Below are 17,436 nucleotides of genomic sequence, written 5' to 3'. Positions count from 1 at the left end.
CTGCTCTCCCCTGCAGGCCAGCAGCTTTACCCTTGGCATGTGACTACCCAGGGGATCAGGACTCAAGACTTCTCTGTAACACCCAGGGAAAATCCCCAGTTACATGACCCAGTTACATGTGTTACATGTTGGAAGAGTCATGCATATGCATCTGTCACCTGGTGGGAATGGCTGCATCTTAGTCACAGGGGTGGGAGGCAGGCAACTTGATTGCCTCTGGGTGGCTTACTTCAGCAAAAAGGCTGGGCAGCAATGACCTAATGGATATTTCATCTATTGTAAGCAGAATTTCATTTTTCAAGTGATTGCCAAGTATGCTATTCAGCACCCAGGAGGTTTAAAAAACTCTTAAGCTCTAAGACAGAACAAATAGTTTGTTGCTGTTTTTATTCCCTCACAGCTGGCTAGAAAGTGTAATTCCTTGGTTTGCTGGCACAGCACCCATTTGCTTAAATTCTCCCACCCCCCCCTCCCCCCAAACACATTCCCTTCTTATCTCTCCCATTCGAACAGGTCACTTCACTGTGCGCTCATGGCATCTCTCACACACTTTGACTTTTGTAGCTGAGCTTTCCTACTCAGCAATATCAAAGCTGACATATTTTAACTTTACATGATGTGACTGAGTTTCTGTGATACATGGCTCAGTTACAGAGCTTGAGTGTCTGCTGCTGTTTGCTGGTGGTTTTCTGGAACAAATCAATCTCTCTAGTTTCAATATGTTCCAACAGATGCCACACATTAACCACTATTTTTATTCTCAGCCTGAGTTTCACCCCTCCAACCTTTCCCAAAATATTATGTTGCCAGTGTTAGTTACAGTTTGTTTCTGTCTGTAATTATTAAAGTCTCTTCCATGACAACCTGATAAAAGGTTGGCCACATTCCCATACTTATTAAGCTCTCAAGTGATGCAAATTGTAACAAATATGCCAACCCGACTGGAAGAGCACTGCCTAGTTTGTTTTTACACAAATTTGTAACTGAGCATGGTTATTTTCCTAAGAAGCAAACAATATAAATAATACAGAGCAAAACAAAATTTTGGCTTCTTCAGCCTCTTTTCATTCTATTTCCTTTCTATCCCATTAAGCGAATCAGATGTTCAGCATTAGACAGCCTGTTCTTTGGTTACACACAGCTGCAGGCACTGGGTGGGACTCTTGTGCCTGCAAATACCTAAGAGGAAACAGAGAGAACAAAGCCAATATACAAGCAGTGAGAGGCTCTGTGCAACGTTATGGAATGTTACTGACCTCTTTTATGGGGCAGCTGGAAGACAGTTACCTTCTGAACATGTTAGTTGGATAACAGAAAAAGAGATTAATGAAAGCCTTTGTTTAAATTCACTTGGAAGCCGTCCAGCTGTAATCACCTCCCTTCTGATGTTCCTTGAGCACCGGACAACTCATCACACAAGTATTTATGGACTGGTGACTGTTTGTACACAGATCTCAAGTCTGCTCTTAAGTCTGAGATCTTCCTATGTAGTCAAGTAAAATCACTAACACTTTGACTCTAGTAAGGAGAGGAAGAGGAGAGAAAGAAAGGAAAAGACAGGGTCAACATGTTAGAGACAAATGAGAGATTTGAAGTTTAGGACACTCTAAAACATTATCCATATCTCCTGCAGTCTGGGCACAGGACAAGGCATTGCACAGGCATGCTTGTGGTGGTTCAGGCAGCAGAGCAACACCAGCTCTCCCAGGTAACAACCATACACAGTGAGCAATCACAGCACTTGATGCACTGCAAATCCATAGGCTGTAATTTGTTCAGGCAAATGACTCAGCCCCAATTGATTAATCAAATAGGTATGTCTCGTACACTCTCATTTAGCCAACTCTGTAAAACCACGATCAATGTGAAGTTTTTTAGCAGCACAACACCCACCCTCCCTCGACACACTTTCCCAATTAGCTTCATTATTCTCATAACTTCTTTTTGACCTGTCAGTCATCTCTATCACTGAGGTTTTGGTATTTCAAGGCAACTGTTTGGATGATTCAGAGTCCTTGCTAAAGGTTTCTCCCATATTTGGGTGTGGTGGGCATACCCAAAATAGTGACTTCATCTTGCAGTAGGTGAGCAACAAACACAGTCCACCTGAACAATCCCACAGGCACCTCGATTGCAAGCTGCATGGAGATCTGCATAGCATGGCAAGAGACACGTGAGGAATGAAACAACTATAAAACAACACTGGTTCCAACTTTTGAGTTCTCTGCACTGTTGCTTGGATTTGAATTTGATGCCCAGGATAACAATTGCCTATATATTGACAACAGTACTTGAGGGATTTGTTTTCTTATTTGCAGTCTCCACTGCTGGTTTGCATATTGCTGAATGACTGTGTCTGAATGAGCTGCACAATAGGAATGAGTTGCATGGCACAGCAGGTAGGTCATGCACTAAATAACATGCAGGAATCCCATTTTCTTGTCTAAAATGAGTACCTGGTCATCTCTGTCCATGGAGAAAGGGTCAGATGCGGGGCTGGAAATGGCACAGTTCTACTTGGTCCCTTAGGGTAAACATGGCTTGACTTCAGTCAAAGAACATGGGATTGTTAGTAAGCCCCAGATTTGTTAGGCACTTGTCATGCTCTCACTGGCTAACGCATAGAGGCTGGCAGATGGTGTGGTGAAGGGAAAGCCAAGGAAAAAGCTTCAAGGGAGGACTGTGACTGTGCAAACAACTACAGACAGACCCAGTTCATCACAGCAGATCAAAGTAGAAGAAGGTAAAGCAAGATGCAGATCCACCAGACACAACCAGACACCAGGGAGCAAAAAACCCTGGTAGTCTAGTCCTGCGCTCATTTCTTCCATGACAGAAGGACCCAGCCTCTGCCTGCCACCCAGTCAACTTCTAGCCACCCAAGGCCTTTTAGGCCTGATTCTGGCTAATCTTTTCCAGTGGTTTTGCTCCCTGGCTTTGCCTTCTGGTAACACTGACATTAGACTTTTGAATAAATAATAATTACAACACACGGCATTGAGTTTTGCTGTGAGAAGCATTTTACCACCACAGGGTGTAAGCTGCTTGCCAGTCACCCACAATTTTATTTGGCAAAAAAAGAGAGGGATTAAAAAATCAACACAGAGTAGTCAGATTTACAATGGTTACCTGTCTGCTGCATGTTATTTCTCCAAGGACTAGAGAACATTGTTTGGAATGATTCTGCGCTCAGTATTTTCCACCAGCTGCCTGTGGCCTGAGATGCCAGGGATCTGATTCAGGGTCAGCCCCCTGACACAGCACAACTACAGGCATATTTAGGCACATATCTGAATGTAACTTGTTTTTTTGCAGATTAGCAATTTAAATGAAAATCTATACAAGAAATAGGTATTTGATTTTTATGTAACTACTTCAAACACTTCTAAAGTCACCCTTGGGTGAGTCACAAAACCACCAAAACCCGAAACCTTTAGATGTTTGTGTCTAAAAATGGAGTCAGGAGGTTTGCTCTTCACAGTCAAGACTGATGCAAGCCAACAGTGCTATAAACCAATTCTTCCATAAGCAATAACAGCTCAGCTGTGAATCACTGGAATTTAGTGACTAACCTTTGGTGGAAATTAGAACTTGTTGCATTACCCGCAATTTTCTCTCTTGCCTTAGGAACAAACTAAATCTGGTCTCTCTTAAGTGTGCATACAGGAAGAAGAGGTAAAACACTAGTCATTTATAGCAATGACTTGAAAGGAAATGCTGTAATTAACAGGTGAAAAATCGCAATCTTTTTAATCTCAGTTTCTGCTAATAAATTATTAAAATCACTGTTTGATCAGGCGTTTTTAGAGTAGCTCTTCTCTGCTCTCTAAAACTATAGAATGTGCAAAACCACTGTGAAAAAATTCTTGTTCTGGTGTACAACAAATGTGGAGGAAAAAACCGCAAGAACAATGTACAGAATAGTTCTGGATGACAGTCATTCCAAAGGCAAAATTATTACAGGCTATTATCTAGTTGTCTGGAGGAGCCATGGACCAGCTGGCTGTGATGTTCTGCTCAAAGTTAAACACAGACAGGAAACCGCATGTCTGATACTGTAAAAATCGTTTGTCTTCCTGCCATGGCTAACCAGGCAAGCAACCCAAAGGGGCTGTTTTCATTTAAAAGAAACACTAATCCACAACAATAAAAAAGGAATGAAAAAGCCTCAATTCTCCCCCCTCCTGGCTGGAGTTAATGCCTGTGTTTGTGAATGAACTGGAAATGTTACAAAGTGAAGTTTTACATTACTTTAATTTTTATCTGTGTTATTCACTTAATACATATGAATGCAGCACATGGTTTTCATGAGTCACCTAGAGTGCTTACAGAACGTGACCTAGAATAAAAACCTCGACTTGGAAGAGTGAAAGGAATTAGGGTAAAAAGACTAGGTTTAAATTTCTACTATTCCTTTTAGGTTGCTCTGGAAGCGTGAGTGGGCTGCAGAGTTGATAGGAATGAAGGTACTTGGTGTTGGATTTCTAGAATGGTTTTCATCTCCATACACACCAAAGACACACATTTATCAGTGATTGCTTTCACTTACACAGCTCCAGGATAAACAGCTATAATGTGACTAATTCATAACAATTTAGCCAAAATCCACAAGGGTGTGGTTCATATTGTCCAAAAACACTAGACAGTTGACACAGACTAAGATCTCTTCACCAGGAGCCCATTCTCTTCAATAAAATCAAGGCAAACTGTTAGAATTAGGTCCTGGGTCTACCACCTGTGCTCATATCAATACCAGTATGTACTCCAAATCCTTTAAAGCTCACTCAAGTAAGGGTTGGTCACACAGCCATGTATAAGCACTCAGGCTGTCTGGTTTCAAATCAAGCTCAGGGAGGGGATGAGGAAGATGGGGATGAGGGGTAGCACCAGATATGGATAGCCTGGGCCAAGGGATTTAAAGACTTTCTAGCTTGCTTTTGCTTAATTTGGTGTGCTTTTGTGACGTAAACTAGTAAGCCTTCTTGGAGGCTAGGAAGAGAGAGCTACAAGTCGCTCACATAGTTAGTCCATCTCAGTACAGTCATACATCATGTTTCCCAGGAGTGGAACCAGCATCCCAACCCGTCGTTATCTCAGGTAACAAGGACATAATTAATCCCTTTTTGTGGAACTCAGGGGTGATGAGGATGGGTGTGGTGTGCCACACTCCATTAGGAGTGTGTGCATATGAAGTTCTCCATAAGAGGCCTCACTCTTGCCTGTGAGAGACCTGACTTTGTCTCAGTAAAAGAATCACAGCAAGTAGGAGAAAATAAAGCAAGGGAGCTGTGCGCACCAAGCCATGCATATCTGTGCATGCAGCAGGAGGTCCACCAGCACTGTACATGCCTGCACTGCCTTCACATATTTGCAGTGGCCTATATTAGAGTTCATGAAGTAGAATGGGAAGAGGTGATGCACCTGTGCTTTGGTCTATACTCACATTTCCCTGGTTTAACTGAACTCACATACACTCACTTGTGCCGTAATAGGTGTGAGGGAACATACTCCCCAGAGAAGGAACGTAGCTACTTCACACTCACCACAGGAGAGGTGCAGATGGTCAGTTACACCAGAGAAACTGACTTTAAATTCACATCCTATCAGGTTGCCAGTAACATCTGTATATGCAGATTACACACTATGGCGATACAGCTTTCTAGAAGAGGTAAGATCTCAAATACAACATTTGTCTCTAGTTTAGATTTTATAATGTAATTAGCATGTGCTGCATTTTGGTGTGTCAACAGAACAACTGTAAGCATCTTGCTTTCATCTTCCATCAACTTTTAAGTCTTGAGCTGAATATCAGACTTCAAACTGGCAGGAAGAAGTACCCTCTGGACACAGAAAAGAAAGTTTGAGATTTTGCAAGATTCAAAAGAGACCAAAATAGCACCTGCCACTAGAAGTTTCCCCCCACAAAACACAATTCCAAAGGACATTGGTACAACGCAGTTAACATTACTTGCAAGGAATGTAAGAATTCAAGTTAAATTATTAAACCTACCTGATGTAAAAATGAGCATATCATTGCATTCTTCACCTGTACAGGAACACATGAACATCAATCCCCCATCATCCTTCTTTTCCCTCATCAAACACTTCTCTGATTTATAGTCATCCAAAACGTGACCATACAGTGTTTTCTGGGGATCGTGGCATATTGTTTCTAATGTCACATTTTCATCATTCTGTCTCCTAAAAATGAAAAGGAGAAAATTGAAATCAAAAAAGGAATCTTTTACAAAGGGAGTAGACAGAACTGCACCTGCCCAAAATTTGCCTCTTTTGAGAATATAAATGGCATTTAAAGAGCATCATATGTTCTTCTCTATCTTTCCTGAATGGGGCAAATTTGACTGTGTCTGAGCTCCTCACACTTGTACAATGGCACAGCTATTCCTCTATCATATTACTGCTAAGCTCAGGAGAGTGCCTCTGAAAATCTCACTTAGAATTATTCAAGCTAATGCTCAATGAACTGTTGTGAACTTCAGAACATACTTTTGGTTTTTGTGGTCACTGAGCTGACAGTAAAAATCTGTGGGAAATTATGATAAAAACTGATTTATTTCCTCAAAATCTGAGGAATTTCTAGTGAGTTGGCCTTTTCACTTTGCTTTTGAAGCCTATAATCAGCACAGTTGGTACACTGAAGGCGTGATCCTTATATATTAAAAAACCCTCGACCAACCAAGAAAAACCCCACCAAAATACCAATCATAAAAGTGACGCAAGTTAGAGTTGCCTCACAGTCAGGGAAATATTTACATCTGATAATCCAGACCCTATTCCTGTGTTTTGTCCTGGTCCACATTTAATTTCATTGACAAAAAAGACTCAAAGGCAAAAAACAATTCACAGTTCTCAATTTACTTGCCTTTTGGGTAAATCATCATGAAAAACACAGAATGTGTCTTACATTGTACAACAGCCCCTTTTTATGGCAATAATAGACACTGATGACTTACTAAAGAAGCACAGGACAAATATGGAACAGCACACTGGACTGATTCTGAATTGAAGTGTCCACTTCCAATTATGCTGAACATCTCAAGTCAATGGACACAAATAATCCTCCAGCAAATGAATTAGTTATGTCCCTCTGTAAGTGGTTCTAACTATTTTCCTCAATCAGCAGCAATGCTGCAAACTCCCCGTTCTGTTCCCTTAGTCCAGTTATTAACTCGTTAAGAACATTTCTTGTTTTCTGGTAGGATTCTGGTAGGGTTGGAGTCCCATTTATGGAAGGGCAAACCCTCAGTTTTTTCACTGGAACATAATCTTAAAGCCAATAAATCCTAAAGAAGTATTACAACTCATTTTCATAAACTTTTGATTTCTTTGAACCTAGACATAGGCTATATAAAAAGCATCATGCCTACATCAAAGTCTCTACCCACACAGAAGTTTTTTCCCATTAAGAGGAGGTATTTCTACCTGTACATAGCAATAAGGCTCTTGTGATAAATCTGCATAATCTAGTTCACTTGAAACCTGACAGAAAATTGTCTTTGTTCAGCAATTGTCACCACAATCCTCCCTTGAGCCTCAAATCTCTTTCTACTCTTGAGTGCTGTAGGTGGATATAGCTTAATGGTTTGCACAAAACCATGCCTCTTTTCCAGTAACAGCTTAAGCTGGAACAGAACTGTTTTAGAAAAAAAACCAAAACCAAAACCCCAAAACACTTCATATCAGAATTGTTACCCTCAAGCAACTCTCGGTATGCTGTGCACAGATATGAGCTGGAAGTGATAGAGCAAAGCCTGGTGAGCTAGCAGGGACATTCTGAATATCAGAGCAATCAAGGAAAGTAATAAGCAATGATGAATGAGGCTGTGCTCCAGTCCCCACCGGTATGAAGAAATAACTTACCATATAGCAACACAGACTTCACTACTCTCCTCACAGATAGAAGTGATGTTGCAGTTGCTCTTGCACTGATGTTGGTTTGAGCAGGTCGTTACTTTAATATCACAAAATTTGCATAGGTTTGACATTTTCAGTCCATTTTCCTTACTTCTGTCTACAGGTGATGTAAATTCAGCTAAAGAAAAAAAAAGAAAAGGAAACTCAATAATGGTAGATTATCAGATTGCATTATTGGTTAATATGAAGATAAGTTTTTCATCAGCAGCAAACATTTTCTCCTACCTTAAATTAGAAAATCTTTGATCTTTCACAGCTACCAATTTTCTTTACAACAAGGTAAGTGCCACAGTGTCAAGACCAGGTTACTCAAAGTGAATTTGAAAAGTGAAATGAACTTCTGTTGACTTCAGAGGGAGCAAAAGTCGCTTTGTAATTTGCAGAATCAAGCTTAATCCAAGACCAGTTTGCACTTAAGTAACTCCTCTGCAGTCACCTGTCTGCATTACTCACAGGCAGCATATCTGTCCCCCATGTATAACACTGCATCATGGTCTGTGTGCCAAAGTAACTGTGAGTACCAACCACTGTGAGAATGCACATTGGGGGTGTGACATCATCATAACATGGATCAGGATGAATTTTGCAATTTTGTCTTCATTAACTTAAGGCCTAACCTAGGTGTCATCCCTAATATGATTACTGTTCACACATGAAAACAGCTGGAACAGACTTTCAGCTTAAGGTAGACAGTCTGCCAGAGGCTGTGGGGGAAACCCAGGCTAGAAATGCAACAGGGCATCTGTGCAGCTCATGCAATCTACTACAGGAGTGTTACTGGGCTAACTCCAGGGGACTTGAACTCAAACTAATTGGCAATGACAGCCTGTCTTGTAGATGTCTACCTTGACCCAACAGCTACTTTTCTGCACCCAGAAAATGAATAATTACATGCTTACTGGTTTGGAGTCTAAGTACTCACCAGTACACAGCAGTAAGGAAAGAGATATTTTTTGTACCAGAGTTTGCACTTCAGGAAATATACATTTAGCTCAAGAACTATTTTGAAATGCCACGAGGAACAGAAAATGCTGACACAAACTTCTTTCTAAAGCTAAAATGAACATGCAACTATCTGAAGTGGAGCAAGCAATCAACAATGGTTTCAGTCTGACTCACATCGCAATGTAATTGGAAAAGTAGGTTGAACCACTTAAGGAGATACTGGACTTACATGCAGCACAGCCCTTCTCTTGTAGCCACCTGTGTGTTAAAACTGTGTTCATATTGCTTTCTGTGGCCAAATGTTGCTAGTCAACCCGTAATAGGCAACCAGGGATTAGTAATTTCCCCCTCTCTACTCAATTAGCTGAGAAATCAATTTTTTCCTTCTAGAACTTCACTCTTTACTACCATTAGCCTATTTTATTACAGGAAATAAATATACATGATTTTTCCAGGAGGAAATAAAAGGGCCTCTTGCTAACATTTTCAATGGATTTCTGAACCATTGTAAGGGACTGAGAGAGAAGTCTTCCCTCTTCATCCAGACCACACATTCCTTTTCTCATCACTAGCATGCTCTGGTACTGACTTAAGGTTTGTGATCTAATGGCCATGGTAATCAGAGGCAAAACTTCCAATGGTTCTAATCATACGGAAGAAAATCCTACACAGAGGTGCTGGTTGGGATGAGCTCACTGGGTGTGGCAGTGTGCTCCCCCCTACTTTTGGATTAAGCAGGAGCTAACAGTGGCGGTTGTGAGGGCTGCACCTGGCTTAAAGTCAGACTCTGGGAATACAGATAACAGTACAATAGATGAGGGCCACAGAACTTACTCAACAGCTGAGGGCTAGTTGAGCATGAGCCAACCAAAATACAGCTGGCATGCAAATATTACTATAAGTCAATCATCTTACTCCATAAATAGGGAACAGCCCAGGGTCTGCTGAGCTCTCCTGCACAGCAGTGGGCTGCACGCCAGGATTTCCCCTTGAACAGGGATGCCTCTCGAGGTTGCTCCTCGAGGCTGAGATAATCCTTATTGCATCAAACACTCAGTAAGTGAATTGGGAATAAGCATGCTGAAACTTTGAAATCTTAGCTAAGTGAGATGAAGGATTGCTTTGCAAGCATAATCCTTTAGACCCAAGCTCCTAGCCTGGAACTAGGTCTGGATCCAGCTGCACTTAGAAACCCCGCGAGAAAGGGGTTTAGAATGCAAGGGGGTCCTTTCTAAACCCCATGACTCAACATGAGGGTGTCTCTGAGTTTTGTCTCACCTTGTCTGCTATGCAGTAATCAAGTGTACCTTGCCATGAAAGCTTGTTAGAACACTGTCATATTTACTATCAAACTTTGTTAAAGTAAACACTGCTACTTCTCTCTTCCAAGAGAAGCATGTCACTCCATCTGCAACACTGGGAGCACTTACATGTGTGGAGAATGCTGGCAGTATATTATGGGCTGGCAGAATTTTAAGCCCCAGGTAAACACTTCTTGTTCTTAATTATATGTGTTGCAACAACTCCCAGAAGCCATGCAGAGGAACAAAGCCTCATTGAAGTAGGTGTGGTAGGAACTCAAAAGGTTTTGAATCTAGCGTTATGTGAAATACGTGTTAACATAATCCTCATTTTAGGAAATTGCACATCTCTTCTGGATGGTGCCTCTTACTTACCACATGCTGAAGAGAAACTAAGAACTAACATATCTATGTTATAGTAATGATTGAAAACAACCTGGTAGTGAGGGACTGTCCCTCTACCCAGAAAGAAACAAACAATCTATGGTCCTAAAAACCTGGAAGAACAATAGAGACAAATACTGAGGCACAGGTGAAGGCTCACCCAAATTTACACAGGAAACCTGTGGCAGGGGGCCAAGCATCTCACAACTGAGCACAGGGGAAAGATACCTGCTGCTCAAACTGCAATGACTTCAGCTGCATCTACACTTCTTTCAGCTCTGAGCTCACATGGCAGCTGTGGCGCGATAGATGCCTCTGTCATAAACATGACTCAGTTCTCTCCAGTGCCCACAGCACTGGAGCCAAAAGCCACATGAAGGTGAGTCCTTAGGTAAACTGTTTCAAGCACATTATATTTGTTGAGAGAAAGGGTTTGGTTCCTGCGCCGTCCCTGGCCGTGCCAGGTTCTGCCAAGGCTCATCCACTGGAACAAATGGATGAAAATATGTTTGGACCTCTTCCAAGGAGGGATCTGCAAACCAAACTACTTGATAAGGGAAAAAACCAAAAAAGCCATCTGGAAAGCAGCAATTCCCTGCAAGGTCACAAACCTTAAGTTTCTAAGGTAGGCCTTAGTTAAACATTAGCAACAGTAGCAAAAGGTTGGGCAGTTAGGACCAGCTAATTTCTGATCAGTATAAATTACTGTCAAAAGATAATGGGGTTTTGGGAATTCCAGAACTGACTACACTTGTATTTTTTCCCCAAAATTCTTCTAACAGAGGCTGACAGTTCAGTGACTCTCTATTCATGCCTCTGGCAGTTCAAAGTATTGGACAAATTGCCCAGGTGGACAAATTTTATTCCATGCTTCAACATTTGATTTAAAGTGAGACTGCAGTTTACTTTCCCTAAGACTGTCACAATGCTCTAGCAGGTGTTGGTGTGTTCATTATTACTCCTTGGCCTTGCCCAGTGTAATAACCCATCTAGTTCCAAACTAAAGCCAAGTTTGACTTTTTCTGTCTGATACTGAAACCAAACTCTGCAAATGGCCTGAGAGGAAATCTGGAGTCAGATATGAACCTCAGCATCACTTTTTGATCACAGCCTGCTACTAGACTCTGAGGACTTAGAAATCCTGAAAAGATGGGTCTCCTTCCAAGGCACATGAACTCTCGCCTATCTTTAATCAATAAAGCCCTGCCTGGAGAATGACACATTGGCAGAATTCTTCCTTAGGAAAATGTATTCACTTGTCCTGAGGTCCCTGAGGGACCCACAAGCAAGGAGTGGTTCAGGACCAGCAAAACTTCTCTTCTTCCTATAGTCACTTAAATGTTCATCTCTAAAAATATTTGACTATCCTGCTGCACGCTTCATACCACATGAGCCAACTCCTCAAGATTTTCTTCTGTTAAGACAAACAAAGTCGCTTGAACACTGTGGACAGAAGCAACCTTTGATTTTGCATGGAAAAAAGAAGTGGATATAATGAAAAAGTCAACAGAGAAATCACAGATTTGCACAGGTGAAGGGAGGCTAAAACGTGTGCTTGTCTCCTAAAATTTGAATTTGCTATCCACTCTCTAATGTTAGTTTTCTTATTTTGACTTCCACAGGAAGCCTAATTCTAGCTTTCCTTGTTTCTTTGTCCATGGAGAGGGCTCCAAATAAAAGACTGTGGTTTCTTGGCTAGGAAGATTTCAGCCAAGCAGTTCAGCAGAGACCAGCCACCATGGTTAAAATGCATGGAACATGCAAGGCAACATGTGGGCTAGACATTATGGAAGAGACACTAGAGCAGTCACATAAGAAATGTCCACTCCTTGGATTCTGGTGGAGCCACGAGGGCAGGACAACACTTCTCTTCTATGGTTCACATCTGTATTTATGATTTCTTGGTACATCATAAACAGGATACCTCACTCAAAGACTACTGAATGGCTTGAAGTTGTTCGCTTTGCATCTGTTGTATTGTAGATACATAACTTCTATTGAGGCCTAAGGCTGCAGTTTACTTTTCTCTTATTTTCTAATACCATTACAGAATTCTTACAAGCTAACAACATTTAAATAAAACCAAAACTAACAAGCTGTGTTTTTGGAAATATCTACACTGGAAAACTTTTAATGTCTTAGGATTTCAGAAATAGAGCCAGTTTCTCCTACTCCTCTCTTATAAAATCCTGTCACTGCACTTCTGTTCTCTCATCCCGTGTCTCTGGCACATGTATACTTATAAAATAGCAGGCAGATCCCACCCCCTAGAAAAAAAAAATTGCTGAGAGAGATGATGGGAAGGGAACTCAACCATTCAGCTGCTGTGAAATAATTCCACCTGATGGGAGAGACTTCAAGATTTCACTCCATTACATCATGGAAATCTGCAAGGAGGACAATGCCTTTATCAGAGAGCCTTGAAGCAGATTCTCCTTGTTCTCCCAAGAGCACAGCTCTATGATATCGTATATCCGTGTTTGGAAAGCACAGTAGCAACTATGATGAACATCCAAACTGTATTACCTTCTCATCCAACAGAAAGACATCAAATTTTGCCAGGAACAGTACTGAACATGGCATGATTTCTGTTTTGACTACCATCCCCAGTAAATGATCTATAACCCCTGTGGAACTTTGACAGCTACAGAGACACTCCCAGCTTCATTAAAGTGGACAGGTGATGGTTCAAAAGCACATTCTTTGCCTTACAAACACTGATGCATTAATTGCAGGAGTGAAGGAGTCAAGGAAAATGTAAGACCTGAGCTTTGCTTTTAAGACCTGTATATACATCTTGATGGCTATTCTTAACTATACCAATTATGTTCAGTGTGGTAATACAAGGAAGTGAAGACGGAAACATAATCAATCCTAAAGATAAAAAACATCATGAGTTACAAAATCACAAGACTAGCCAGACAGATTATGGAAATAAAGGAAGGGAAAAAACATAACCAACCAAAAAGCCCCAAACAACTGAGAAAACAACTGCTGGGTTCTCTAATTCTTGCCATTGCTGGCTGTACTCTTAAGAGTGCTTTTTGAGACATGTTTTGAAACTTTGGCCATAAGAAGAAGGGTTGGAATTACTGTCTAACTAAAAAAAATGAGAAGATAAAAAGAAAGTAAATCATTGGAATCCAGGCTGTTGATCTTCAAGAAAAATGGCTGTATTGTATTACTCATCATAAAATCACAGGAGCTGGCAGCACTGCAGATCCCCTAACTCACATCATAACACCTTCAGGGTAACCCTATGAAATATGTATTTTCAATTTTTCAGTTGCAGCCACCAGTTCTAAGCTTAATGCCATCTGAGCTGAAATGGAGTGTCACTGGTACATACCCCTATATTTGCCATGTGAGTATGTGCTCACAATGGTCACACTGTCTTGGACACTGCTTTGGGCACAGCCCTTTATCTCAACTACGAGTTACCCCAGCAGGATTACCACGGTACAGGACTTTTATGCTTTTGTGACTGTTTCTATTAAGATTAACAACAATGATTATCAAGAGTGCTGATGCAGCCTCTGTAAAGCCAAACATGAGCTATCTTTTATGTACAACTAAAATATGTCAGAGGAAAACAGGTTCCATGAATGTTTAACTATCCCTGTGGCAGAACTCCAGAAAGCCACATTCCCTACGGATTGTTTTGCAGAATCTCTTGGCCTCCATCTTTATCATACATAGTCACAGATCACTGACTACCACGGAGCTCAACAGCTGCCTTAATCAGTACTTTAAAGTCATGCCTTTAAGTGTACTGATTGCACTTTTGCAAACCTCAGGGGCTCAGCAAAGGATAAAAGCCAAATTAAGTTCGTGTTTGAACGCACTACTTTGTGAACTACTTGGAGGAGATGCATGTCATGGCTTCCCCCTGTCTAATGGCTTTTGCCCATCATATGAAAAAAGTGCAAGTCACACCTATCAGATGACAAAAATACAGCTGGAAATGCAAGGAGACATGGTACGGCCCTGAAACCCATCCTACAACAAAGCAACCATAGTGAGCCATGGGGAAGGAATGATTTGATGGGGCCCAGAGGCTTTTTTCAGGTTGATGTGAATGACAACCTGCTCTTCAGCTGTGACTGAGAACTCTGCTACAAAAGAAGAGGGCAGACTAGGTAAGCCCTGCTGACCAGCTAGACCCAGCTAGTTTGGCCACTCCCAGCTGAAGGAAGGCCAAAGCAGATGAACAGATGAACTGATTCAATTTTTCCTTTCTTCAAAAGGAAAGCCATTAATGAACTGCACTGAATTTGGGAAATCACCACTTCCCACCTACCAGCAGGGAAGGTATAGGGGAAGGTACATGCAGAGGGAGAAGACAAAAGGAAAAGGAGCAGGAGTTGGAAAACTTCATTTAACTTGCCTCTGCAGTAGAAGTGCCTGGCTTTTAACAGCAAGTGGAACTGGCAAAACTTTGCTTTAGGGATTGCTGCAGGCACTGACACAGACAGAGAATCAAATCTGGCAGGAGCTGGGGGAAGGGACACAACCATAGAAAATAAGAGAGGGAGCAGATACTAACCTGGAGACACTGAAGATGAAAATAATTTTTATATTTAAAACATTAAAATACCACTATTTTTTTCTGTTTTTATTCACTGTTTCCAAGATGAGTGATCATTAGCAGTTTTAATCATTGGCTAGGCTCTTCTCTCTGGTCCAGAGCATGGCAGAGCCTCAAACACACCTAAGAACAGAGCTTGCTGCTGTGACTCCTGACTGACAGCAGTGCAGGTGAGACGAGACTCCAGCTCAGCACTTACAATAGAAGCGTGAAAGCATTCTGAAAATATCATTGTGATACCTCAAATAATGAGATGGATTTTTACCTGGAGATTTTTAACTTGCAGCTCTCTCCCACATTTTCTGGCCACCATTTAGCACTCCATGGTTGGCGGAACAAAAGAATACTCTCTCCAGGCAAAGAGGCTGAAAAAAAATCTAAATGATGGCTTCCCATAGGGCACTTAAATGGACATTTCATCTTCTCCTGACTTTAACCCGCAGCCTCCCTAGCACAGCCGGTAAACAGCACACAGCACTGGAGAACCATATGTGATATAACACGAAGTTAAATTTATTCAATTATGACTACAGGGTCCAGGCTTTTTTCAGCATAATGCATTAAGGTGTGGAATTTACTTGAAGTTGTCTTTTGTGGTTAACCCCTCCTGGGATTTCAGATACACAGTGGACATCTAGTACAACAATGCTCATCTGGTTTGCAAGATTAGCAAAAACCAGCTTTCCTGCTTGGTTGGAATAAGCACGATTCATGGTTCAGAACTGGCATTTGCATAACTAATTCTGACTTGTGCACTAAGAAGCACATCCTGCATCTAAACCTCCTTTTGTAGTCTCGTCTGCTCAGTCAAAGCTGCCATTACTTCACTTGAAACAGAGCTGAAAGAGTATAAACACTTCAGCTTTGTACAAATATTATTTTTCCAACTTATATGGTCTGAAAATAGACAGCAGTCATTCAAGCATAATACAGTTATTTCTGTGATTTTTTTATGACAGATGAGTCTCTGTGGAAGAGCCCCTAATATTTAAAACATACATAATTAGGAACAATTCTGACTCAGAAAAACACAAATATGCCTCCACTCTCTGTTAGAGAACCTCTCCAGTACAAACCCACGCAATTGTATCTAAGTAGCTTGAATGGAGTTTCTGAACCCATTGTATCTCTTCCTTCAGCCAGTTAAGAAAGGCAGTTTACAGTAATACGCTTCTCTCTACTCCTGCACCCTCAACAATCATGCCACCACCACCACCAACCTACTTCTTCAAAATATGATAGAGCTCCTAATTTGGCATAATGGCAATGGGGAAGGTGAATCATTTGTCCTGACAGAGGCACATATTCCCTCCAAAGGCTTAATTTATATTTCCTCCCTTTATATCTCTTACTACAAATGTAATGAGGAACACCCACCTTAAAGAGTCATGTACCCTGTTTTCAAGGGTCTATTTATTAAACTCCCAGTTTCCAAAAGGGAAATTCAGAGCTCCACCCAGTACAGGTGGAACAGAATTTATTTGCTAAAAATTTCATGGCTAAGCCATTTCTATTAACTGTGAAGAATTCCATAGAGACACACCCTGGCACTTCAGTTTATCTGCAAGGCTACTAAATGTGCTTATTGTCACATGCAAACTGAAAAGCCCATGAGATTATAAAAGAAACTGATCATATTCTTAAGGTACCAGTGCTGCTTGGCGGGAGGCATCGCTTTCTTACTTACAATCAGTCCTAAATGTCTGTCTTGGGATATCTGCTTAATGCAAAGGCAATCTTGTCTGCCTTTTTAGGTGCATACTCACTTGACAGGCTACAGGTGGGAGGAAGGCAGAGAAGTTGTGAAGTCTAGTTCTCAGGTCAAGGGACTGCATCTTCTGCTAAACTGCTGGCCAGCATAACACATTAGGATCCATGGTACACGCAAAGAGGCTAATTTCAAAAGTGTTAGGAGCTTCCTACTATACTGTATTGCCAAACCCTGCCATCCTTCCCATGGGGAATGGCAGTTGTGGTATTTGTGATGGACAGAATCGTTGGGCACATGGGAACAGTTTCTATTTTTCCCTTACAAAGACAACTGTTGTGCCAGCTCTTTGCTGTTACACCAGAGCATGCTGTGCAGATGGAGCCCTGCCCTCAGCTCCCACAGACCACTGCACCACTAAAGACACACAGAAATCAAAAATAGCAACGCACTTGCTTGGCCAAACACTCACAAATGACACTCCTACAGGGCTTTGCTCTTATTTAGTATAAGGCCACATCATGACTAACTTTCTGAATGGCTTCAAGTAACTAAATGCTGGCCTGACATAAACA

The 17,436-nt window shown here is 41.4% G+C and overlaps 1 protein-coding gene across 1 annotated transcript in view; it reads right to left on the bottom strand.

Moving 5' to 3' along the window:
* The window catches only part of TGFBR2 (transforming growth factor beta receptor 2), a 61,038-nt gene that overhangs the window by 25,178 nt on the left and 18,424 nt on the right, over window positions 1-17,436 (bottom strand). The window contains exons 3-4 of the mRNA XM_085051171.1: window positions 7,882-8,053; window positions 6,011-6,201 (exon numbers count right to left, since the gene is read on the bottom strand). Of these exons, the coding sequence (XP_084907297.1) occupies window positions 6,011-6,201; window positions 7,882-8,053 (363 nt within the window). The remainder of the gene's footprint in view (window positions 1-6,010; window positions 6,202-7,881; window positions 8,054-17,436) is intronic.

This window comes from Lichenostomus cassidix, chromosome 2 (genome assembly GCF_008360975.1).
Source record: "Lichenostomus cassidix isolate B80296 chromosome 2, HeHo_3.0, whole genome shotgun sequence".
In the NCBI taxonomy this organism is placed as follows: Eukaryota; Metazoa; Chordata; class Aves; order Passeriformes; family Meliphagidae; genus Lichenostomus; species Lichenostomus cassidix.
This window is presented reverse-complemented; position numbering and strand designations above follow the sequence as displayed.